Source organism: Oncorhynchus mykiss, chromosome 12, assembly GCF_057628025.1.
Source record: "Oncorhynchus mykiss isolate SJ-2025 chromosome 12, ASM5762802v1, whole genome shotgun sequence".
In the NCBI taxonomy this organism is placed as follows: Eukaryota; Metazoa; Chordata; class Actinopteri; order Salmoniformes; family Salmonidae; genus Oncorhynchus; species Oncorhynchus mykiss.
Window position 1 is genome coordinate 78,438,341 of NC_143033.1, and position 27,025 is coordinate 78,465,365.

The 27,025-nt window shown below is 43.0% G+C and overlaps 1 protein-coding gene across 3 annotated transcripts in view; it reads left to right on the forward strand.

Moving 5' to 3' along the window:
- LOC110538388 (protein TANC2) overlaps positions 1–27,025 on the forward strand; it is a 145,808-nt gene that overhangs the window by 77,101 nt on the left and 41,682 nt on the right. For all 3 annotated transcript variants that reach the window (XM_036938417.2, XM_036938418.2, XM_036938420.2), the window contains exon 4: positions 22,234–22,416. In XM_036938417.2, coding sequence (XP_036794312.2) covers positions 22,234–22,416 — 183 coding nt within the window. The remainder of the gene's footprint in view (positions 1–22,233; positions 22,417–27,025) is intronic.

Sequence of the window (27,025 nt, forward strand, 5' to 3'; positions counted from 1 at the left end):
CTCTGGGATTCAATCTTGCAACCTTACGGTTAACTCGTCCAACGCTCTAACCACCTGCCTCTCATTGCACTCCACGAGGAGCCTGCCTGTTACGCGAATGCAGTAGAAGCCGAGGTAAGTTGCTAGCTAGCATTAAACTTACCTTATAAAAATCAATCAATCATAATCACTAGTTAACTACACATGGTTGATGATATTACTAGTTTATCTAGCGTGTCCTGCGTTGCATATAATCGATGCAACAGTGGGGGATGATTTAACAAAAGCACATTTGCGAAAAAAGCACAATCGTTGCACGACTGTACCTAACCATAAACACCAATGCCTTTCTTAAAATCAATACACAGAAGTATATATCGGTTGACCTCTAATACACATGTTATTACATGCACACACACACACACACACACACACACACAATCAAAGAGACACACACATATGCAAACTTTAAGCAAGGGAACTGTCATTTATACTCTCATTCAATGTATAAAGTTCACAGCAGACATACTCTGTGTGTGTGTTTATCACCATTGTGCCTGTACAGAAACATCTCTAGTTCAGAGGAAGAGCAAGCTGGAGAGGAAGGAAAGGCTTCACATTTTAAAATAGCATTTCATCTCAACACCTCTGAATACCCGGAAATATGTTTATTGACCTGCTACCACTCCGTAGTTCAGTAGAACTGTATTCCTATTAGCCAATCCAACGGCCGATTATGATTTTTCAACGGCGATACCAATTTATTGGAGGACCAAAAAAATCCGATACAGATAGATCGGCCGTTGTTTTTTTTAAAATTATGTACAGTGCCTTGCGAAAGTATTCGGCCCCCTTGAACTTTGCGACCTTTTGCCACATTTCAGGCTTCAAACATAAAGATATAAAACTGTATTTTTTTGTGAAGAATCAACAACAAGTGGGACACAATCATGAAGTGGAACGACATTTATTGGATATTTCAAACTTTTTTAACAAATCAAAAACTGAAAAATTGGGCGTGCAAAATTATTCAGCCCCTTTACTTTCAGTGCAGCAAACTCTCTCCAGAAGTTCAGTGAGGATCTCTGAATGATCCAATGTTGACCTAAATGACTAATGATGATAAATACAATCCACCTGTGTGTAATCAAGTCTCCGTATAAATGCACCTGCACTGTGATAGTCTCAGAGGTCCGTTAAAAGCGCAGAGAGCATCATGAAGAACAAGGAACACACCAGGCAGGTCCGAGATACTGTTGTGAAGAAGTTTAAAGCCGGATTTGGATACAAAAAGATTTCCCAAGCTTTAAACATCCCAAGGAGCACTGTGCAAGCGATAATATTGAAATGGAAGGAGTATCAGACCACTGCAAATCTACCAAGACCTGGCCGTCCCTCTAAACTTTCAGCTCATACAAGGAGAAGACTGATCAGAGATGCAGCCAAGAGGCCCATGATCACTCTGGATGAACTGCAGATATCTACAGCTGAGGTTGGAGACTCTGTCCATAGGACAACAATCAGTCGTATATTGCACAAATCTGGTCTTTATGGAAGAGTGGCAAGAATAAAGCCATTTCTTAAAGATATCCATAAAAAGTGTTTAAAGTTTGCCACAAGCCACCTGGGAGACACATCAAGCATGTGGAAGAAGGTGCTCTGGTCAGATGAAACCAAAATTGAACTTTTTGGCAACAATGCAAAACGTTATGTTTGGCGTAAAAGCAACACAGCTGAACACACCATCCCCACTGTCAAACATGGTGGTGGCAGCATCATGGTTTGGGCCTGCTTTTCTTCAGCAGGGACAGGGAAGATGGTTCAAATTGATGGGAAGATGGATGGAGTCAAATACAGGACCATTCTGGAAGAAAACCTGATGGAGTCTGCAAAAGACCTGAGACTGGGACGGAGATTTGTCTTCCAACAAGACAATGATCCAAAACATAAAGCAAAATCTACAATGGAATGGTTCAAAAATAAACATATCCAGGTGTTAGAATGGCCAAGTCAAAGTCCAGACCTGAATCCAATCGAGAATCTGTGGAAAGAACTGAAAACTGCTGTTCACAAATGCTCTCCATCCAACCTCACTGAGCTCGAGCTGTTTTGCAAGGAGGAATGAGAAAAAATTCCAGTCTCTCGATGTGCAAAACTGATAGAGACATACCCCAAGCGACTTACAGCTGTAATCACAGCAAAAAGTGGCGCTACAAAGTATTAACTTAAGGGGGCTGAATAATTTTGCACGCCCAATTTTTCAGTTTTTGATTTGTTAAAAAAGTTTGAAATATCCAATAAATGTCGTTCCACTTCATGATTGTGTCCCACTTGTTGTTGATTCTTCACAAAAAAATAGTTTTATATCTTAATGTTTGCAGCCTGAAATGTGGCAAAAGGTCGCAAAGTTCAAGGGGGCCGAATACTTTCGCAAGGCACTGTATATTATTTTATATATATATATATATATATATATTTGTAGTAATGACAATTACAACAGTACTGAATGAACAATGAACACTTTTATTTTAACTTAATATAATACATAAAATCTATTCAGTCTCAAATAAATAATTAAACATGCTCAATTTGGTTTAAATAATGCAAAAACACAGTAAAAAAAGAAAGTAAAAGTGTAATATGTGCCATGTAAAAAGGCTAACATTTAAGTTCCTTGCTCAGAACATATGAAAGCTGGTGCTTCAATATTCCCAGTTCTTCAATATTCCCAGTTAAGAAGTTTTAGGATGTAGTTATTATAGGAATTTTGACACGTTGACTATTTCTCTCTATATACCATTTTTGTATTTCATATACCTTTGACTATTGGATGTTCTAATAGGCACTTTAGTATTGCCAGCCCAATCTCAGGAGTTGATAGGCTTGAGTCATAAACAGTGCTGTAAAGCAAGCATTGCTAAGAGCTGCTGGAAAACACAGTAAAGTTTGAATGAATGCTTATGAGCCTGCTGCTGCCTACCATCAGTCAGACTGCTCTATCAAATCATAGACTTAATTATATAATAAACACAGAAATTCGAGCCGTTGGTCAATAATGTGGTCAAATCCGGAAACTTTCATTTCAAAAACAAAAACGTTTTATTTCATTTAAATACCGAACTGTTCCATATTTTATCGAACGGGCGGCAACCCTAAGTCTGAATATTGCTGTTAAATTGCACAACCTTCAATGTTATGTCATAATTATGTACAATTCTGGCAAATTAGTTTGCAACGAGCCAGGCGGCCCAAACTGTTGCATATAAACTGACTCTGCGTGCAATGAACGCAAGAGAAGTGACACAATTTCTCTAGTTAATATTACCTGCTAACATGAGTTTCTTTTAACTAAATTTGCAGGTTTAAAAATATCTACTTCTGTGTATTGATTTTAAGAAGGGCATTGATGTTAATGGTTAGGTACATTTGTGCAACGGTTGTGCATTTTTCGCGTATGCGCTTAAATCCTCCCCCGTTTGGCGAAGTAAGCTGTGAATCGATGATGAATTAACAGGCACCGCATTGATTATATGCAATGCAGGACAAGCTAGTTAACCTAGTAATATCATCAACCATGTGTAGTTAACTAGTGATTATGTGAAGATTGATTGCTTTTTTTTATAAGTTTAATGCTAGCTAGCAACTTAATTTGGTGCCTTGCTGCCCTCGCATAGCAGGTGGTCACCCTGCCACACAATTTTCTTGTGGAATGCAATGTAATCGGTGTCCAAAAATGCCAATTACCAATTGTTATGAAAACTTGAAATCGGCCCTAATTAATCTAACATGCCGATTAATCGGTCAACCTCTAATTCCTATTCACGGCTATTCTGAATGTGCCCTCACTTGGATTGAATGTTGTGTTCACAAACACCGTTCTCTTTGATGTGACGAGTTGTTTTGTGAATAATCATGTTTACTTGATTATGCTTGTGTGGGTGGGTCTATCTATGTATCGGAGTGGGCTTACATAAGGATGCATGGATCAAGTATGTGTCTGTACTATTGTCTATACAATCATTAGGATTTCTGTGTGTTTTGTGAGTGTGATGCTTTTATGTGGTTGTTCAAGAAGGACATTGCAGTCAGTGTGCCTTTTTAGAGCTTCCGAGTGTTTTCTGTGTCTGGGAGAGGGGAAGAGGGAGAGCGCTAACTTGCCGCTATCGAGTGGGAGATGGAGAGAGGAGGGCGAGTCCGCCCGCCCGCCTGTCTGTTCCTGTGTGTCTGTCCTTGTATGTGTTCCTGCGCGTGCGCCAATACCTGGCACTTGCTTTCAACACTGCAGAGCTCACTCTGTCTACAGCTCTCCATCTCTTTCTCTTACTCCTCTCCTCCTCTTCCCTCTCCTTTTTTATTCCTCATAATTTGTGTGCCTCTATTGCCATATCTCTATGCCACGTCCTTCAAGTAGTTTACCATGGTACAGGATTTTACTAGCTGGAGACGCAGCTCTTTTCTACTAACTAAGGTGAGACTGACTCAAGCTTTACCTGGCTAGGGTACTTACATAGGAGGGTGGAATCTAGGGGTGGGGGGAGTCTAGGGGCCATAGAGAAGGGACAGGTAGTTGTGGTCGGGTTCAGAGAAGTACGTGTTTACTGCTGAGACTGCTGGGATGACTGTCCTTTAGGTGCTCTGTGATGCACACACCTCGGAGTACTAGCTAGCTAGTCTAGCACTGCCCACTGGATGTCAATCAGGATGACTGCCAGTTCTGATCTTTTCGGTGTGATTCTATGCTATGAAATTCTTCTCTCTCGGTTTCTGATTCTGCCTCATGTACTACTCTGGCTTTCTCTCTCCAGCCCATTATGCGCCTCCTTCCCCTCTCTCTCTGGTGTGACAGGTTATGAGCGGGGAAGGGGCTGGGGTGTGGAGAACATGGAGCCTCTCTCACAGAGTTATGTGCGCTGCATGTATGATTTCTTTCTCTGACGAGTCGCAGGCACAGGCAGCATAATGATGCGAAGTAGCCGTTTCCTTCCCTCCTAGCAGCACAGGGCTCCTGCAGATAAAGGCACAGCCACGTTACACACACACGCGTTACACATGTTACACACACACACGCGTTACACATGTCACACACACACGCGTTACACATGTTACACACACACACGCGTTACACATGTTACACACACACACGCGTTACACATGTTACACACACACACGCGTTACACATGTTACACACACACACGCGTTACACATGTTACACACACACACGCGTTACACATGTTACACACACACTACACATGTTACATACGCGTTACACACACATTACACACGTTACACATACGAGTTACACACACGTACGCGTTACACACATACGCTTTACACATGTTACACACATACGCGTTACACACAAACTTTACACGCAGATGCGTTACTCACACGCGTTACACACGCACGATACACACACACACGTTACACACGTTACATGCAGACGCGTTAAACACGATACACACAGACACGTTACACACAGATGCGTTTCACACACGTTACTTGCACACGTTACACACACACACACTCACACATACTGAGTATACAAAGCATTAAGGACACCTGCTCTTTCCGTGGCATAGACTGACCAGGTGAATCTAGGTAAAAGCTATGATCCCTTGGTCACTTGGAGGAGACAGATTTAACGAACGATTTTTAAGCCTTGAGGCATTTGAGATTGTGTGCCTTTGAACAGGGTATGGTAGTAGGTGCCAGGCACACTGGTCTGTGTCAAGAACTGAAATGCTGCTGGGTTTTTCACGTTCAACAGTTTCCTGTGTGTATCAAGAATGGTCCACCACCCAAAGGACATCCAGCCACTTGACACAACTGTGGGAAGCATTGGGGTCAACATGGGCCAGCATCCCTGTGGAATGCTTTCGACACCTTGTAGAGTCCATGCCCTGACGAATTGAGGCTGCTCTGAGGGAAGGGGGAAGGGTGCAACTCAATATTAGGAAGGTATACAATTACTGTCTGACACGCATCCAATCACGTACACGCACTCATCCCATCAACATGCATTATTTTTTTCTCTTTTACACAGGAACACATTCACTCACACACACCCCTCACCCTCCGATGCACAGTCACACACTCTCATTCTTACCCATATTCACCCTCTCCTTTTCTGCCTCTCCCCTCCTAAACACACACACACATCCCTCCACTGTCAGTATCTCTCGCCCACTCTGGGTTCTCGAGAGGGAGAGAGAGAGGCAGGGCACAGTGGGATCAGGTTGCTCTGCCTGTGAAGTTTCTCTGCTGCTCTTCTTCTTATTCTGCTTTAACTCTGCTCTAATGCCTAGCAGCAGGGAAGCACTGATGGCTTCTGAATAGAGAGGAAATGACTTGCTTTAAAATCCTCACATCATTAACCACCCAGAGAGAAAAAACAGCTAATGGTATTGTTCTCTTCTGGCCAATCCATAGCCCAGTATGAGTGTGTAGAGTATGTGGGTAATGAGTATAGTGGGTGGCTGGTGAAGGTGGGCATGGTTGAGTGTTTGCTGGGGGCGGCTGGTTAGATAAGTGCCCACCACACAGTACAATGGCTCAGCAGAAACATTACATTCCCAAACTGTTCTTGCGCTTGCACTCCCACAACATTTCTGTGTGATTCTTCACGAAACACAGACAAAAAAAGACCATGATTTGGGGGATTTTCATGAAATGTAAGCCATAGAATAGTGCTTTGGAGGAAAGATTGTTGACATACACTACCGTTCAAAAGTTTGGGGACATTTCTAAGTGACCTTGTTTTTGAAAGAAAAGCCATTTTTTTGTCCATTTTAAAATAACATCAAATTGATCAGAAATACAGTGTAGACATTGTTAATGTTGTAAGTGACTATTGTAGCTGGAAACGGCTGATTTTTTTTAATGGGATATCTACATAGGCGTACAGAGGCCCATTATCAGCAACCATCACTCCTGTGTTCCAATGGCACGTTGTGTTAGCTAATCCAAGTTTATAATTTTAAAGGGCTAATTGATAATTAGAAAACCCTTGCAATTATGTTAGTACAGCTGAAAGCTGTTCTGATTAAAGAAGCAAGAAAACTGTCCTTCTTTAAACTAGTTGAGTATCTGGATCATCATCATTTGTGGGTTCGATTACAGGCTCAAAATGGCCAGAAACAAAAAACGTTCTTCTGAAACGTGTCAGTCTATTCTTGTTCTGAGAAATGAAGGCTATTCCATGCGAGAAGAAATTGCCAAGAAACTGAAGATCTCGTACAACGCCCTGTATAACTCCCTTCACAGAACAGCGCTAACTGGCTCTAGCCAGAATAGAAAGAGGAGTGGGAGGCCCCAGTGCACAACTGAGCAAGAGGACAAGTACATTAGTGTGTCTAGTTTGAGAAACAGATGCCTCACAAGTCCTCAACTGGCAGCTTCATTAAATAGTACCTGCAAAACACAAGTCTCAACGTCAACAGTGAAGAGGCGACTCCGGGATGCTGGTCTTCTAGGCAGAGTTGCAAAGAAAAAGCCACATCTCAGACTGGCCAATAAAAATAAAAGATTAAGATGGGCAAAATAACACAGGCACTGGACAGAGGAAGATTGGGGGGGAAAAGTGTTATGGACAGACAAATCTAAGTTTGAGGTGTTTGGATCACAAAGAAGAACGTTCGTGAGATGCAGAAAAAATGAAAAGATGCTGGAGTAGTGCTTGACGCCACCTGTCAAGCGTGCTGGAGGCAATGTGATGGTCTGGGGGTGCTTTGGTGGTGGTAAAGTGGGAGATTTGTCCAGGGTAAAAGGGATCTTGAAGAAGGAAGGCTGTCACTCCATTTTGCAACGCCATGCCGTACCCTGTGGACAGTGCTTAATTGGAGCCAATTTCCTCCTACAGCAGGACAATGACCCAAAGCACAGCTCTGAACTATTTAGGGAAGAAGCAGTCAGCTGGTATTCTGTGCTGGCCACACCACTAGTCATCGGATCTCAACCCTATTGAGCTGTTGTGGGAGCAGGTACGTAAGAAGTGCCCATCCAAGCCAATCCAATTTGTGGGAGGTGCTTCAGGAAGCATGGGGTGAAATCTCTTCAGATTACCTCAACAAATTGACAACTAGAATGCCAAAGGTCTGCAAGGCTGTAATTGCTGCAATTGGAGGATTCTTTGAAGAAAGCAAAGGACACAATTATTTAAATTATTTATATCCTTGTCAATGTCTTTCCTATTCATTTTGCAACTCATTTCATGTATGTTTTCATAAACAAGTACATTTCTAAGTGACCCCAAACTTTTGAACGGTACTGTATATTTGACATAATTGAGACATTGATCAAAGTTGACATGTTTATGACATTAAGGCAGTACCCAGACTCCATAGTGTTTCATCTGTAGTTGCTACAAAGCAAACATTGGTGTCATATGAATCCTACAGACGAAGAACCATATACAGTGGGGGGAACAAGTATTTGATACACTGCCGATTTTGCAGGTTTTCCTACTTACAAAGCATGTAAAGGTCTGTAATTTTTTATCATAGGTACACTTCAACTGTGAGAGACGGAATCTAAAACAAAAATCCAGAAAATCACATTGTATGATTTTTAAGTAATTCATTTGCATTTTATTGCATGACATAAGTATATGATCACCTACCAACCAGTAAGAATTCCGGCTCTCACAGACCTGTTAGTTTTTCTTTAAGAAGCCCCCCTGTTCTCCACTCATTACCTGTGTTAACTGCACCTGTTTGAACTTGTTACCTGTATAAAAGACACCTGTCCACACACTCAATCAAACAGACTCCAACCTCTCCACAATGGCCAAGACCAGGGAGTTGTGTAAGGACATCAGGGTTAAAATTGTAGACCTGCACAAGGCTGGGATGGGCTACAGGACAATAGGCAAGCAGCTTGCAAGCAGAAGTGAACAACTGTTGGCGCAATTATTAGAAAATGGAAGACGTTGTAGATGACGGTCAATCACCCTCGGTCTGGGGCTCCATGCAAGATCTTACCTCGTGGGGCATCAATGATCATGAGGAAGGTGAGGGATCAGCCCAGAACTACATGGCAGGACCTGGTCAATGACCTGAAGAGAGCTGGGACAACAGTCTCAAAGATAACCATTAGTAACACACTATGACGTCATGGATTAAAATCCTGCAGTGCTTGCAAGGTGCCCCTGCTCAAGCCAGCGCATGTCCAGGCCCGTCTGAAGTTTGCCAATGACCATCTGGATGATCCAGAGGAGGAATGGGAGAAGGTCATGTATTCTGATGAGACAAAAATATAGCTTTTTGGTCTAAACTCCACTCGCCGTGTTTGGAGGAAGAAGAAAGATGAGTAGAACCCCAAGAACACCATCCCAACTGTGAAGCATGGAGGTGGAAACATCATTCTTTGGTGACGCTTTTCTGCAAAGGGGACTGGATGACTGCACGGTATTGAGGGGAGGATGGATGGGGCCAATCCTGAGATCTTGGCCAACAACCTCCTTCCCTCAGTAAGAGCATTGAAGGTGGGTCGTGGCTGGGTCTTCCAGCATGACAATGACCCGAAACACACAGCCAGGGCAACTAAGGAGTGGCTCCATAAGAAGCATCTCAAGGTCCTGGAGTGGCCTAGCCAGTCTCCAGACCTGAACCCAATAGAAAATCTTTGGAGGGAGCTGAAAGTCCGTATTGCCCAGCGACAGCCCCGAAACCTAAAGGATCTGGAGAAGGTCTGTATGGGGGAGTGGGCCAAAATCCCTGCTGCAGTGTGTGCAAACCTGGTCAAGAACTACAGGAAACATATGATCTCTGTAATTGCAAACAAAGGTTTCTGTACCAAAAATTCAGTTCTGCTTTTCTGATGTATCAAATACTTACAGTGCCTTGCGAAAGTATTCGGCCCCCTTGAACTTTGCGACCTTTTGCCACATTTCAGGCTTCAAACATAAAGATATAAAACTGTATTTTTTTGTGAAGAATCAACAACAAGTGGGACACAATCATGAAGTGGAACGACATTTATTGGATATTTCAAACTTTTTTAACAAATCAAAAACTGAAAAATTGGGCGTGCAAAATTATTCAGCCCCCTTAAGTTAATACTTTGTAGCGCCACCTTTTGCTGTGATTACAGCTGTAAGTCGCTTGGGGTATGTCTCTATCAGTTTTGCACATCGAGAGACTGAACATTTTTCCCATTCCTCCTTGCAAAACAGCTCGAGCTCAGTGAGGTTGGATGGAGAGCATTTGTGAACAGCAGTTTTCAGTTCTTTCCACAGATTCTCGATTGGATTTAGGTCTGGACTTTGACTTGGCCATTCTAACACCTGGATATGTTTATTTTTGAACCATTCCATTGTAGATTTTGCTTTATGTTTTGGATCATTGTCTTGTTGGAAGACAAATCTCCGTCCCAGTCTCAGGTCTTCTGCAGACTCCATCAGGTTTTCTTCCAGAATGGTCCTGTATTTGACTCCATCCATCTTCCCATCAATTTTAACCATCTTCCCTGTCCCTGCTGAAGAAAAGCAGGCCCAAACCATGATGCTGCCACCACCATGTTTGACAGTGGGGATGGTGTGTTCAGCTGTGTTGCTTTTACGCCAAACATAACGTTTTGCATTGTTGCCAAAAAGTTCAATTTTGGTTTCATCTGACCAGAGCACCTTCTTCCATATGTTTGGTGTGTCTCCCAGGTGGCTTGTGGCAAACTTTAAACAACACTTTTTATGGATATCTTTAAGAAATGGCAATCTTCTTGCCACTCTTCCATAAAGGCCAGATTTGTGCAATATACGACTGATTGTTGTCCTATGGACAGAGTCTCCCACCTCAGCTGTAGATCTCTGCAGTTCATCCAGAGTGATCATGGGCCTCTTGGCTGCATCTCTGATCAGTCTTCTCCTTGTATGAGCTGAAAGTTTAGAGGGACGGCCAGGTCTTGGTAGATTTGCAGTGGTCTGATACTCCTTCCATTTCAATATTATCGCTTGCACAGTGCTCCTTGGGATGTTTAAAGCTTGGGAAATCTTTTTGTATCCAAATCTGGCTTTAAACTTCTTCACAACAGTATCTCGGACCAGCCTGGTGTGTTCCTTGTTCTTCATGATGCTCTCTGCGCTTTTAACGGACCTCTGAGACTATCACAGTGCAGGTGCATTTATACGGAGACTTGATTACACACAGGTGGATTGTATTTATCATCATTAGTCATTTAGGTCAACATTGGATCATTCAGAGATCCTCACTGAACTTCTGGAGAGAGTTTGCTGCACTGAAAGTAAAGGGGCTGAATAATTTTGCACGCCCAATTTTTCAGTTTTTGATTTGTTAAAAAAGTTTGAAATATCCAATAAATGTCGTTCCACTTCATGATTGTGTCCCACTTGTTGTTGATTCTTCACACAAAAAATACAGTTTTATATCTTTGTTTGAAGCCTGAAATGTGGCAAAAGGTCGCAAAGTTCAAGGGGGCCGAATACTTTCGCAAGGCACTGTACATGAAAAATCTATATTGGACACCCCTTTTCTATAGTGAATCGGTTTCACAAGCTTTCCACGTGCTAATTAACAATCATTTTAAATTAGGCTCTCGTGGAATAACTTTTTTATGTGCACCACTCAGAATGGACGGACAAGCGCACAACTTTTCTGTTGCTGATGAAAATCGCCGAAATGTGGGAAAGGGACATAAAACAATACTAAAAATGTAAAGACAGGCCAAGTAAGATCTTACGGGATGTGGGAAAACCCTATACAAGTTGTAAGGGTCTAGAAAAGCTGCCCAAAAGAGGTATGTGGAAGAACCGTATATCAAACAATCAAACTAGCTATTTATAGAGTACAGTAACTAACATTAATGTTCTGGGTTGTCTAATTTGTAACTATAGAGAACACATATTAGCTGAAGTTCGTTGGCTACTAACTTGTACATTATTGTTACAAAAGTTATTGCTAGATTATAGAAGAAACATAGCTAGCTACTTTTTCTCCATCCACCGGATGATTCGACATGGCTACAGTAGCTAGCTAGTTGTATGTAACATTACACTGTATCCTGCAGGGATTGCACACCGAGGGTCCATTGAGGTGGCAAGCTTCAGATTGAAGTGGGTGAAGACAAAATTCACGGCACTCACCAGAGGTGCGCAAGTTGATTACCTTCAGTGACGGATGCTGTGGGCAGAATAACAACTGGCGGATGCTCAATCTGATGTCGATGCCCGTCTCTATGGGTTACTTTACCCAAGTTGAGCAGAAGTTTATGGTCGGGCTCCTGGGTGGCGCAGTGGTCTAGAGCACTGCAGCGCTAGCTGTGCCACCAGAGACTCTGGGTTCGCGCCCAGGCCACGACCGGGAGGTCCGTGGGACGACGCACAATTGGCCTAGCGTCGTCCGGGTTAGGGAGGGTTTGGCCAGTAGGGATATCCTTGTCTCATCGCGCACCAGCGACCGGGGTCTCCAGGTGCACAGTGTTTCCTCCGACACATTGGCGCGGCTGGCTTCCAGGTTGGATGCGCGCCGTGTTAAGAAGCAGTGCGGCTGGTTGGGTTGTGTTTCGGAGGACGCATGGCTTTCGACCTTCGTCTCTCCCGAGCCTGTACGGGAGTTGTAGCAATGAACACCATGAAATTGGGAAGAAAAGGGAAAAAACATTTTTTTTAAAGAAGTTCACGGTCTCTGGTCATTCTTTTCTTCCTTGTGATCGATCTTTTGCCACCATCGAGAAGAGGCGATGATGTTTCAAAGATGATACTTGAATGGTTTTGCTGGTTGTGCTTCAAGGTAATGAGGATGCAATGTGAAGACTTCAGGCACCTCCCAGATTCTGTCCTCAAGCGACCAGCTGGACTACAGATGACCTCAGTGAGGTGGTTAAAAGTCACAGGTATTGCACAGAGAATAGTTTACTAACATCCCATCGACATGCAACATGTTGTTCTAACAATAAAATATCCTAATGCTTGACTGTGAAAGTTGTTTATTGATGTCAGGAACTTAAAATGTTTCTGTTCTAATTTCAGTTGAGGATCCTTGGAATCTGTACACCAGACAGAGCCACAGTCTATTCGAAGGATGGAAATCGTGGCTGATCTCCAAATCAAAACAAGGAGCTACACCTCAACCTCCCTATTTTGCAAGCCACTACCCTAGAGCATATGAGAGTCCTCTGCCCATCAAAAAAAAACAAGTACCAAGATCTGATGACCTGCTCAACTACTTGCCAGCTGCTACACGCTCTTTTTATAAATCACTGCAGAGTGAACAATTTGTTGTTAAACCAAGCTACATAATTAACAGTTTTTTCTGTGAGTTTATGATCCCCTGAACCTGTATAGTATATTGAATCTGAATACATTTCAGTAGACATGTCACCCCTATTGTAGGAAATTAAATGTATAGTAAGTAGGTGTTTTCTATGTGAATCAATTTGTGCATGATTTGAACCAGCACAATATATTGAATTAATTTAATTTTAAGATGGTTCCTAGTGTATAAAATGTTATGTACAATGTGTTCTGTTGAGAATTATTTTGTGTGAACCTTTTTTAATTTGAACCTTTTTTAAATCTGAATGAATTAAAAACAAATAAGTCATCACATACAGTATGTGAGTATTCATTTGATCTTGATTCCCTTTTTTTATTCATTACAATATACGGTACGTCTCTCTGTCACCACATTTAGCATTAACTCTAAGCAGTTAATACTTATTTACTGCTGTCACCTCAGTACAGAAGGACATGTCTTGCCTTTAGCATGGGTTTAACGCAATTCAAAACTTAATTGCTGATCATAGTGTTAAACGCAAAGAGAATGGTTTTCTGAACGTTTTGTAATATTGGCCTTGGGGACCTGCATAATGGACATGCATATTGGCACATCACATTGATCCATATTTGATATTTACAAGTTGTGCTTGTTTTGATTGAATTAATTTAATTGTATTCTATTTTGGTAGTTCTATGGTATGTTCACATTGAGGGCTTTATTTTAAATGAGACTAAGATTTCATGACTCAACTTTTTAAGAAAAGTCATCAGTGCTGAAGTTGATAGACCACCTTTAAATGAACCTCCATACAAATGAATTAACTACATATTGCATTTAAGTTATTTACATGAAGGGCATATGTACTTAAAATATATCAGGTGTTAAAAAAGGACATCTTACAAGAGTCATGCAAAATGTCATATATACTGTTCTTCCACAAACTGAAATCATCACTGGAGATATACTGTTCTTCCACAAACTGAGATCATCACTGGAGATATACTGTTCTTCCACAAACTGAAATCATCACTGGAGATATACTGTTCTTCCACAAACTGAGATCATCACTGGAGATATACTGTTCTTCCACAAACTGAGATCATCACTGGAGATATACTGTTCTTCCACAAACTGAGATCATCACTGGAGATATACTGTTCTTCCACAAACTGAAATCATCACTGGAGATATACTGTTCTTCCACAAACTGAGATCATCACTGGAGATATACTGTTCTTCCACAAACTGAGATCATCACTGGAGATATACTGTTCTTCCACAAACTGAGATCATCACTGGAGATATACTGTTCTTCCACAAACTGAGATCATCACTGGAGATATACTGTTCTTCCACAAACTGAGATCATCACTGGAGATATACTGTTCTTCCACAAACTGAAATCATCACTGGAGATATACTGTTCTTCCACAAACTGAGATCATCACTGGAGATATACTGTTCTTCCACAAACTGAAATCATCACTGGAGATATACTGTTCTTCCACATTCTAAATATTTAAACGACAATAAAAAAAAATATTTTTTTGAAATAACAAAAAAATATCAATTATTGGAAGATATGGGTATGGTGAATTATTTGTCAACCATAAAACACCTCATGTGGTACACACAATTAATAATATAAAAATAACTGATTATCTTAAAATTGAAAAATTGTGACATATATGGTTCTTCGTCTGTAGGATTCATATGAGGTGTTACCGCTTGCTCTGTAATATGAGTAGTATTTTGATTTCAACATTTGATTGCTATATATTGTTGAACATAATATATTCTACGGGCTTTCAAAGTTCCAGAGTGGGATCTCTCCTACTTTTAGAGTTAGGATCCAATATGTAAGCATTACCAACAGAGTGAATATGAAAATTGATTCTGCTGGTGATTTACTGGATGTGCAATGAGTAAGAGGAGGGCTGGATTGGTTACCTTGCCTACTGTGGCAATGTCTCTGTATTAAATGGGCCATCATTTAGAACTAGCAGAGAGTATATTATGTCTGGGTTTTGTGAGGAGTTATCTTCTGTTACACTCTGATACTGTGTCCATGTCCCTTATCTTATCATCTGGTTGATAATGTTGTCACAACTTTGCTTTGATGTTCTCACATTGTTTCTCATCAACATGTTGTAGTGTCCATTGAGGAAACCATATTATGACACTGCCTGATGCCATCGTCTACACCACTGCCATTAGCTTTAGCCTGCTGCTAACAGATGCCTTCGATTTAAACTGAATGTCTGGTTACTTCCCTCTCAGTGTATTTTTAGGAACAGGTCAGGTCGTTGGGAAAACCTCTGAGCCCTATTATAACCTTGTCGTTTTCATTGAAGTGGGATAAACAGTGCTCTGCTAGCAAAGCCTAGCTTGTAGCAGACGCCACTAGATGAACTTTAGCATGCTTTGTTTGGAGAGTGAGAGAGAGCCCAGTGGCGCACTTGATGAGAGACAGACGGACAGAGAGGAGGAACAAAACAGAACCGATAGAAAACAGGAGTGGAGGAGTGGTGGCTCACAGCCCGGGGTTTTGTCTTGTCTCCTCTCCTCTATTTTCTCCTCCTCTCGCTGGCTAACCCACTCCCTCATGCTCTCGCTCACACACAGCCCTCCCCTTGACCAGCCAGAAAGCTGAATTATTCAACAACGCAAGACTACGCCCAAGCATTGCTTCTTTCTCCAGGCCAGAGACACACACACACACACACACACACACACGCACACACACCTTAACTAGCATCCCTTAGCACGTCACACGTTACAACTGGAAGTGCATGTTTATAATGTTTGCTAGGCTGTACAAGGCTTTAACATCTGGAACCATGTGGCACATTTAGCTCCTCACATGCTCCAAACAAGCAGGCCAATATTCCCCACAGCAAAGAGAAAACAGCAGAGGATTGGAATTGTATGTTTAGGTATGGTACCTCAGGTCTTGTTTCCCCCATGTATAATTCTATGTGGAGAAAAATAATTTGTAGTAACAAAATAAGCCTGGCAAGTAAGGTTATAGTACGGTACCTCTAATACAATGATTAAAGATGGTGTAGCTAACCCTGGGCTAGGAAACATTCCCGGCCCTATTGGTGAAGTCTGGTCTGTTGTCTCTGTGTCCCACTCAGAGGGACTGCAAACAAGACCGCTAAATAGCTAATCAAATGACTACCTGTATTGGCCCTTTTTGGCACAAACTCTCTTGCACTGACTCTATGGACACGCACTCACACATACAGTACTTACACTAACACCCCAACACACACACACACACCACAACACACTACATACTGTTTGCCCACACACACACAACACGCGCACACATGCATGCTGACGCCGCACGCGCTTTCACACTCACCACATACGCTGCTGCTACTGTTTTATCTATCCTGTTGCCTCGTCACTTTACCACCACCTATATGCACAGTACATAGCTACATCAATTACCTCGTACCCCTGCATATCAACTCAGTACTGGTTCTCCCTGTATATAGCCATGTTACTTTTACTCCTTTTTATTGTTTGTTAGTCAATGTGTATTTATTCCTCCTAAATGTTTTAATCTTCAACTCTGCATTGTTGGAAAAGGACCCGTAAGTAAGCATTTCACTGTTAGTCTACACCTGTTGTTTATGAAGCATGTGAAAAAGTATTGGATTGATTTGGAACTGGAGGAACACAGCTGGTCACCTTCAGCTCAGAGTAGACCAAGGTCAGAGCAGACATTTGTCTTCATCAGGGGTCTCTGGCCCTTTTCAAATAAGTATAGGTTCACTCCTAATGTGCATATTCTTAGAGGAATTCATGCAAATGTTGGGTTCACCTATTTCAAATAGAGACTACCTGCAGTTTACTAGTATCACATTTACAGTTATTGAATCCCATCCGTCTTGTAAATACGTCATACATAAGGCTTCCACAGGGCCCAGAGCCCCTTTATTGCCTAATTAAGTGATGTGAGTGAACACCCCGTCAGTGTAAAGTGTCTGCTTCGTGGATGTCAGAGCTGCTCTCTTATTGATCCATGTGGTGTGTCTCACCAGACACAGTGGAGAGAACTAGAGAATGTCTCTGAATATTAAGCTAGCCTAAATGATGTGAAGAGGCACCGGGCATGTTGAATTATTCGAAGTGCCAGAAAGTAACCATTGATACCCCACTATACGTGTGTAAATAAACTACTAGGTGCCAGCTGAAAAATGGTGTTACCAAACAATTATTTCTGCCACAGCCCAGTCTTAAGCTTGCAACCCAGTGTAATTGGTTGGGACACACCATGTGGGAAAGGCTGCCATAGGGTAGTGCTCCCAGGCACGTCGGTTGGTTATAGGCAACAGCCTTTAGGGAAGGCTACATGACAACACAGGATGGAACATGTGTTCCCATGACACAAGCAGCTGTCGTAACCGCCCCCTCTACGCTGTGTGTGTGTGTGACTATGGAGAGCTGCGTCATGTACATGGCTTAATGCCAGAGCACTGTATGGCGCTCCACTTTCTGCCAATAGCTCTCTGTGGTCCTACTGTTGGCTATGGTGTTAGCATGCTATCATTACCATGCCATGGTGTTATACTATGATGTTAGCATGATAGCCCCCCCCCCCCCCCCCCCCAAATCATCCCAGCTGGTGTTGGGGAGGCTGTTCCCATGAAATAGGACTTTGGGCAGTGCCACACAGAGCAGATTTAGGCCATGCTTTGGGCTTAGTACCCAAGCTGCTGGGTTTTGCGTGGGGGGTAGGTAATGTACTAGAACAATTGCTTTTCAACATGCTGGACCTGATATAATCAAGCCTACAGGAGAAATTTGTATGGAACCTTTCCAGTCAACCCATATTGTAGAGGTAATTAGCCTAGATAATCTATTTAACTTGTCCATAGACGACAGGGAAATATTTGTTAAACTGTGAGGTTTAGGTTAACAAAAATTATAGGATCAACATTTCTTTATTTTCTTCATCTTTACTTTTTCCCTTGTTCTCTTTCCCTGTCCTCTGCCTCACAATACTGCTCTCCTCCTGCTATGGTAATAGAGCAAAGAGAGGGAGGAAGATAAAGAGAGAGGGAGAGAATGGTGTGGGATGATGCTGTAACCCCTGTCCTGCGCTCCATTTCAGACTCAAGGACACTAGGCAGATCGGTACTCAGATTTAGTGGAGTGATTTTTTCATTAGGTGAGCAGTCGCTTTACACACTGTACATAAATTGAGATCTCTGCCGCTCTCTATCACTAACTTACTCCCCCATCCTGTGGAGTCATTATTTTCAGGGTATTGTGTGTGTGCGCACATGTTTTCCTACATTTTCAAGACCGCAATGTCCTAACACTTCACCTTAATGTCTTGAAAAGTCAGGTCCTGAATTTGTTCAAATGCTATGCTAAGCTTACAGGTTAGGTTTTGGGCTTAGGTTTAGGGTTAGTGGTTTTGAGATTCATGTTAGGGTTAGGTTAGGGAAAATAATATGACGCCAAAATGTCCTTACATTTCACCGAAGTGTGTGTGTGGAAAACAGTGCATTATGGGCCTTGGTAGTCCTCCTCATGCTATTACACAGAGGTCAGCTAGGCCTAATTCTAATACATACATTCATCTGACAAAACCAATACTAAAAGAGGAAATGTGTGGCAATGCTTAGGCTACACAGCACAAACAGGCAACCAAATGATCAAATGCATGAACAAACACTCACAAACTAGCCTCCTTTCCCCTGCTTTCAACTGCTCACTCTTTGCTGTCCTTTGCCTCGTTTTTTTGACTGCTTCCGAACTGTGACCACTGTTCAGTACAGTATGTATTTTGTCAGGGTGACTGAATGTCCTTTCCACTGTCACCTTTATAAAATTCACTCAAAATAAATGTTTCCCCATAATCACTTATCTAGTTAGGATCAGATAAAACAACCTCAAATCTTACCCCTAACCATTAGGGACATTATAATATAGCTGATACTGGACCATTTGTTAGGGGGAAAGCTCTCCTGCCACACCACTCTAGAGTCCCTTTGATCTCGCTGAGGGGACAGAAAACACCTCAGTCACAGCTAGTGTTTTAACACTCTGTCATACCGCAAATCCGATTTCCCCTGACATCCTTTGCCGTTTGTGTGGTGGGTTTTTGATCAAAGCAACGTATGAATTCCTTCACAAAGTCGGTTGCGGTTCCGCTCCGGTGACACTTTTTACCTCCTTCCCTCGTGGCAATTCTCACTGGTGATTAGTCTGCTCCCTCCTCGCTCTCCCAGGCTTAGAGCTGCCTGCCTGGGACTCTGAAGTCATTTAGTGACGGGGTGCATTTCCTATCATGTCTCTGCATTCATCCATTCGGGTGGTTAAGGCTCTTCTTCCACATTGTGAGAGATGCTCCAGAAGGCATTTCCATGTGGAGCCAAAGGGTGTGACATTTTACCTCCGCAGTAAAGTTAGAGAGTGATTATATTAATTGCGGACATGGGCATATGGTGAAAATGGTGGTCTCCATCTCCCCCCATCTCTTTCTATGTCTCTCTCACTTCAGTCACTCACTCTCACACAGAGACACACACACACACACACACCACATGACCCTCCCTCCCTCTTGTGTAACTGGCCATCCGTCCGCTCGGTCCATCTGTTGTTTGGAGGCCGAGCCGTTCAGTAGACGAGTTCAACACAACAGGCCAGCTTCCTGTCTGACGCCATCTGATGCACGTGTGTGTGTGCATGTGGTCCCTTTTACTTTACCTTCCCATGCAGATGTACTGAAGAGATCTATAGTAGTAGCAGCCTTAAATACCAGAACATGATGGCCACAACTCCCTCTCCTCTCCTCCGCTCTTCCACTCCTCCTTTCCTTTCCATCTACTGTTTCATAACCGGAGGAGTGCAACCGGAGCTCAAACAATAAGACAGTTCTCGCTCTCTCCCTCTTTTTCTTTCTTTCTCTCTCTCTCGCTCTCTGTCAGGGTCGTAACCCTCCCCTGTTCACTGTGCATTTGAGACACATGGCTCACTCTGCTCATAATCTACAGTATGATCTCAAAGAAAACAACTTGTGGAGCTCATCGTTGTATCTCTGTGATGGTGTGGTCTATTGTATCAATTCATCTGGTGGTTATGTAGTGCTGTCAACATGGACATTCAGCATGGTGTAGTGTACATACAGTCATCGCCCATATCTGTGTGATGTCTCCATACCTTTAACTCCATCACCCTAGAGAGACTGTCATTGCTGTTACATACCGGTAAGATACACTTGGCTCCCATAGGGTTAAAGCTATGCTCTTTATTACACTTTCGCAGCACTGCAAATTCCCCTGGCTGGCAGATTACCTTTCATGACATTGAAGGGCGCAGCGGCATTATCCCTATCTTATTCCCCCTCCTCTGCCTCAGGCCTCGGGCACAGGGACTGATATACTGTCTCTGAGGGGCCAGAGGGCTAGGTGGGGACACGTAACGGGAGGCCTGTTGTGCTTAAATATACTGCTGTAATATCTCGTTACAGCAGCACAGTAATAACATTATCAGTTTAATTGGCTGTGAATTGAAATACCCAGAAAGGCATTTCACCCCCTTAACACCACCCCTACCCCCTTTCTCTCAGCCCCCCTCACCATACCCACTCCTCCTAGTGATGTAGAAGCAGTTGGATTAGAGTTGGCCAATAGGCACAGATCCAGCCATAGATTGAGAAGGTGAAAGGCATTAAGGCTGCTGGGAAGGGAGTGGCAGGTTGTTGATGCTGTACGCAGGATGACTCATACAAAGTCTGAAAAGACATCTAGCACAGTCGAACACAGACACACGGGTGAACACACACTTAGTCACATCACACACAATTAAAACATCAACAGAAGCAAATTGCTAAAACATAATCCAAGCGGGGCGTGTGTGTCTGTACTGTGTATTCCAATCAAACTGCGGTTCCTCTGTGTGTAGAATTGTCTGTGACAACCTGTTTTCACCTTGCTACCCACCTTCCCCTCTCCCTGTCTACTAATACATGTTCATTAGTGTGGCCTTGTGCTGTGTTACATGGGTTGCCAGTGACACACTGATGCTGGTGTCATCAGCCAGTGTCCCTGTCTGAGGTGCCTGTCACCTGACACGGTGGCACTCAGGTGCTTCTTGACTGAAGATTGACTGAAGAGTACTGTGAGTACGTTAGGGAAAGGGGAATACCTAGTCAGTTGCGCATCTGAATGCATTCAACCGAAATGTGTGCTCCGCATTTAACCCAACCCCTTTTAATCAGAGTGGTGCGGGGGGAGCTGCCTTAATCCACGTCCACGTCATCGGTGCCCGAGGAGTATTTGTTGTTGGGGGGTTAACTGTCTTGCACAAGGGCAGAACAGCAGATTTTTCCACCTTGCCGGCTCGGGGATTCGAACCAGCGACCTTTCCACTAGGCTACCTGCTCTTGCCAGGGGAAACGTTTAGTGTGCTGTAGAAAGGAGAGGGAGGATAGAGTAATGCCACATTGTCTTTGCCTTTATTCTTGATCAATTGGATACATTGTTATTGATCATCAGTTTCTGCTATATTTGGATATCTGGCACAGTCAGAGCTATTGAATGTTCCAGCTGACATTTTCATTCCACATTTTCTGACATTCCAGCATCCCTAGTGGCTGTGCTATCCTACCCTATCCTAATTAGCCTGCTGTTTCACTACCAGACAACAGGCAGGTGCTTGTCTGAGAGAGAAACAAAATGGACCCATCCTTTAACACTAGGATGACAGTTGCAGAGGTTTACCAGCTTGTACGGTGAAACTGCAGCCTCAACCGTGTCTAAAACTGGAGGTGTTGACACGGTCGGAGATGATACTGAGTGTGCTGTTAATGAAATGTGTCAGCGAGCGATGTGTGTGTCTGTGTGTCTGCACTATATTGTGAGTGGTAATAATGTAATATGTCAGTGTGTTGGTTTTAGGTCTCTTGTGAACAGTAGTTGATTTCAAATGACAAATTCTGTCGGTGTGTGGGAATGTAGTATAAATGACTATATGACACCTCTCTGTCTCTCCTTCCTAGGCGGCAGCTCCACAGAGGGTGACGGGCTATTTGAGGGCGACTACGGGGGGCCTCCTCTCCCGGTGACCGAGGGCATGCAGCACATCCGTATCATGGAGGGTGTGTCACGCTCGCTGCCCTCCTCCCCCCTACTCTCCCACCAGGCCCTCAACATGAGACTGCAGCCCACCAAAAGGCTCCCAGGTAGTTACTCAACCACTGGTCCTAGTTCAGTTTTGGTCTGTAGACTCACTAGGGGAGGTTTGGCATAAACAAACTTCCTGCTGTCCTTAGTTCAGTACTACTGCGTGGACAAAGCGAGAAGTATCAGGGAGCCTTGTTTTGTGCCTGCTGCATGTAGATTTGGTATTGAAGGTGAAAAGATGGTTGCTTAACGCTGACGACATCTCCCACTTGATTCTAACTCCATTTGAACTGTTTTCAGGGTCTCAGGAGTCAGACATGTCACAATGAACTGAATTACATTTCTGGCCAGTTCATCCTATTCAAGTAGCTCACTGTGGCTCCCGGCCCCTTTGAAGATGAACCAATTAGATTCACAGAGGGCTGCTCTGCTTATATCACAACACTTTCATATTATCTGAGAATTGTCCCCACAATACAGTACGACGCCTGTCCTCATAAGGCTGGTTTTACCTCCCTGCTGACTCCTCATTATGGTCCTGAGATAAGGCCCAATGGGTGAACGAGGACCTGTCACCCCCTCGCTGAGCACCCCACTGCTTTACCATTCCACTGGGGTAAACTCATACCCCCCACCCACCAGGATGGTTAATGCCAGGGTGTTTGCGATAGGGGAGCAGCTGTGTGTAATTCCGAGGTAGACGAGAGATAGGAGTGCATGAGAAAATGGAAGTGTGTGTGTGCGAGAGAGAGAGAGATTGGAATGGCATGTTTTTGATGGCATGTCATGTGAATGTGTGACGTGAGAGTATTTGTCTATGCAGGGTGCATCGTAATATGACTGAAAGGTGGGAAAGTGTGTGACAAAGAGACTGGCATATTGGGTCCTTGAAAAGCACTATAAAAGTACCTATTATAATTATCATTATTATTATTATTATTATTATAGCAATGTGTTGGTTTTTCATGTGCAGGTATTTCAAGTGAGGGATTTCCATGAGAAGTTCTTGTTAGTTCTTGTTTTCCTCAGTATTATTCATCTCCCTGCAATGCCATAGTTAAGAGGCTTTCAAGAAGCCCAAAAGTTATCCATGTCAAATCCTCCATCCTTCTCACAAATAAGCGTTCACCGTAATGAGGGTGGAGTAGGCACATCTCCCTTTTAGCCCCCATAACCCTAAATCACTTACCCCACCCCCGGTTAGTTCAGGGTGCATTGTGGGAAACGCATAATGTTACATCTCGGCGGGAAGCTGTGGCTGTTAAAGAGGCTGGTAAGCCGACTGTGACATCGCTCCTCGACACTGTCTAGCCCAGATAACATAACAAGGCGTATCTCTGAAATCTGCCCCATAGATGGCAACAGGCCACCATTTCACAAGCTGGCCATCAAATAAGGCGAGGACCACAACAGGCTTGTGAAGATGAAAGGCTCTAATTGGATAGTTATTTTCAATACAGCTTCTCCACCAAGATATGATGGAGCTCACAGTGTAGTTCTCTGTTCAGGCCACCAGGGTGTACTAGTCTGGGTTTTCTCTTTTTTCTTTATCACTCTCCCTTTTCCCTCTTCCATCCATCCTCAGAGAGGGCGAGACAGCCAGTGGATCATTATGTGGTGGGAATGTTGCAAGCACTCTTAATTGTCCACCTTATGAAGTGATTGGTCAGGGTTTTCACCATGCTCATAGAGGTCACAAACAAATGTGCGAGAGTGTTACAGAAGGGTGTGACGTGTATTTGGAGGAAGTGGAGCAGGACACATATTTGAATATTAATATACAGGATATATGTCTTTAATTTCAACATTCTCTCTCTCTAGCTCTCTTATCTTTCTCTCCCCCTGTTCCGCTTCCTCTGAATCCACCTGGTATTGGCAGGCACCCAACATCTGAATTTTTTCCTGACCTCTTATCAAGACTCATTGTTCCACTCCAAACTGTTGTTTCTGTTGGGCTTTCCCCCATAAACACTCTCCCTCTTTACAATGACTTGTTTTCAATTATGTTTTGTAAACGTCATGGGGGCTCCCGAGTGGCGCAGCAGTCTAAGGCACTGCATCTCAGTGCTAGAGGTGTAACTACAGACCCTGGTTCGATTCCAGACTGTATCACAACCGGCCGTGATTGGGAGTCCCATTGGGCGGTGCACAATTGACCCAGCGTCGTCCGGGTTAGGGTTTGGCCGGGGGTAAACCGTTATTGTAAATAAGAATTTGTTCTTAACTGATTTGTCTAGTTAAATAAAAAATACAATTGCGTGATATTGTGTGTTGCTTGTAGCCTTTTCCCACTCGTCTGCTAGTGTGAGTGTGTGTGTGAAATGGTTGCTGCCTGAATCATAACTGATATGAACTGTTTTAGGATAGTTATGGCTTGGAAGGCCTTCTCTGCCGACTAATGGATATTTGATTGTTTAATAAACATACAGTATGTGACCTGATAGCTCAGTCACAGATATCGTTCATTTCATCTGGTATTTATTTGTTCAGGTCGTTTTGTTGTACATATACTATCCTGTATCTATAGGGATTGTTGACGTTTGGAATGTTTTGAAATGGTCTTGTTAGGCTAAACTGAGGACAATGATCCTATGTGCCCTAGCCTTTGTTAGGGGTTTCATTTTGCCTTGTTTTCAAGGTCTGTTTATCTGTCCACGGCTTTCTGTGTTTGACAAACATAAAACTCTCAAAGCGTATTATCTCAAACTACCTCCCATGCGTCCATATCTAATCTAGCTTTATTCTCTCATGCGTGTCCAATATGCTCTGGTGGACTTAAGATAATATCATCTCTTAATGTCTTTGTCCTGGGTCAGGCCTGTTAGGGAGGGAATTAAACAGTGATTACTGATTTAGGTTTTAAGTGGAGCAGCTCTCACTGGACACCAGCAGGCAGCTGAGATGGATGGATCCTGATAGCCAATTGGATTTCCTATCCGTCTCACACTGAAATGTTTTCGAGGCATTATTCCCGCATTTTTCACCTTGGAAACAAAAAGGGTTGGCTATATGGCGTGCTCAGACACGCTAATGATGGCAATCAATGGGAAAGATGCCTCCTGCCAGGGACTGAATATTGGCTTTTGACTTCTTAGCCCCTGAAGTTGACCCCATTGATTGAATTAAAGGCTTTGTCTGTGGTTCTGTTTTGACACAGAGATGCACACAGATAGAGGAGAAAGAACTGAGATAAAACAGCATTGTTTTGACTATAAAAAAAAATATTCTTCTTACCTCCCTTCCATGAATTATCTTATCTCACCTGACATGACTGGAATCAGTGAAAACCAAGCTGAATCTCATTTCTACTTCATGTTTGATTACTTCAAGCTAGAGAAGAACGATGGATGTATCTAAAAGAGCTCAAGAGAGAGAAATGCGAGCACAAAGAAAGACATGTAGCGAGTGTGAGGTACAGAGATAGTGGGTGGAGAGAGATGAGGAGACAGGGAGAACTACTCTCCCGGACACCATTAGTGGAGCGGCCGGGTTAGCTAATCCAACAGTGTCTGAACGGAATAAGGGCTGGAGATTTCAATTATGAGCCTGGCAGCCAGTCAATAGGCATGCGGCGCAGACCGCTTGAGTGCTCTCGCTGTTGGTGGCAGTCAGTCACTATGGTGTAGCCTAGCCATTCTACTCCCCTGGAAGCTGCCAGACCACACCCAACACAGGCCTGGATGCCCAGAGCGCGGCAGTGTTTCCCCTTAGTCTAATTTAGGTGGGGCGAGCCTCCGCATGTAGCTATGCTGTTGTCCCCATTTTCCTGTTGCCATCCACCTAAGGAAAAATGGTATTGGGATTTTGCCTTGAATGTTCTCGACTCAGTGGTGCTCTATTAGGAATAATCCCTAAAGATAACCTATTGCTATGAGACTGATTATGTGCTTGAGGAAAGTGAATGACGAGAGAGACTGAGAAAAGAGGGGTGTCATGTTCCCCTGGTAACCACATTAGCCTCTCTAGTTAACTATCTTTGCCCGGCTCTCTCTTCCCACCTTCCTTCTTGTGCCTGCCATTGGCTATAGCTTTCAGCATTGTTTACTCTCTAATTGTTGTCCTTTACTCTTCTGCCTCCCACATTGTTACTGTGACAACAGAAGTTCAACGCACACTTATTTTGCTGGATTTAGACATCCAGTTCCGTCAAAGTATTCATACCCCTTTTTCCACATGTTGTTGTGTTACAGCTTGAATAAAACATGTATTACGTTGAGACTGTCACTGGCCTACACACAATACCCAATAATGTCAAAGTGGAATGATGTTTTTAGAAATGTTTTTAAAAATTAATCAACAATGTCAAACTTAAATGTCTTGAATCTAAGTATTTAACCCCTTTGTTATGGCAAGTCTAAATAAGTTCAGGAGTCCTGTTTGCAATAAGGCACTAAAGTAAAACTGCAAAAAAATGTGGAAAAGAAATTAACTTTATGTTCTGAATACAAAACTTTGTCTGGTGCAAACACATTTTTTTTATTTTACCTTTATTTAACTAGGCTGCATCATGTTATGGGCATGCTTGTCATCGGCAAGGACTTGGGAGTTTTTTATGATAAAAATAAACAGAATAGAACTAAGCATAGGCATAATCCTAGAGGAAAACCTGTCTCAGTCTGCTTTCCAACAGAGTGGGAGACAAATTCACATTTTCAGCAGGACTATAAC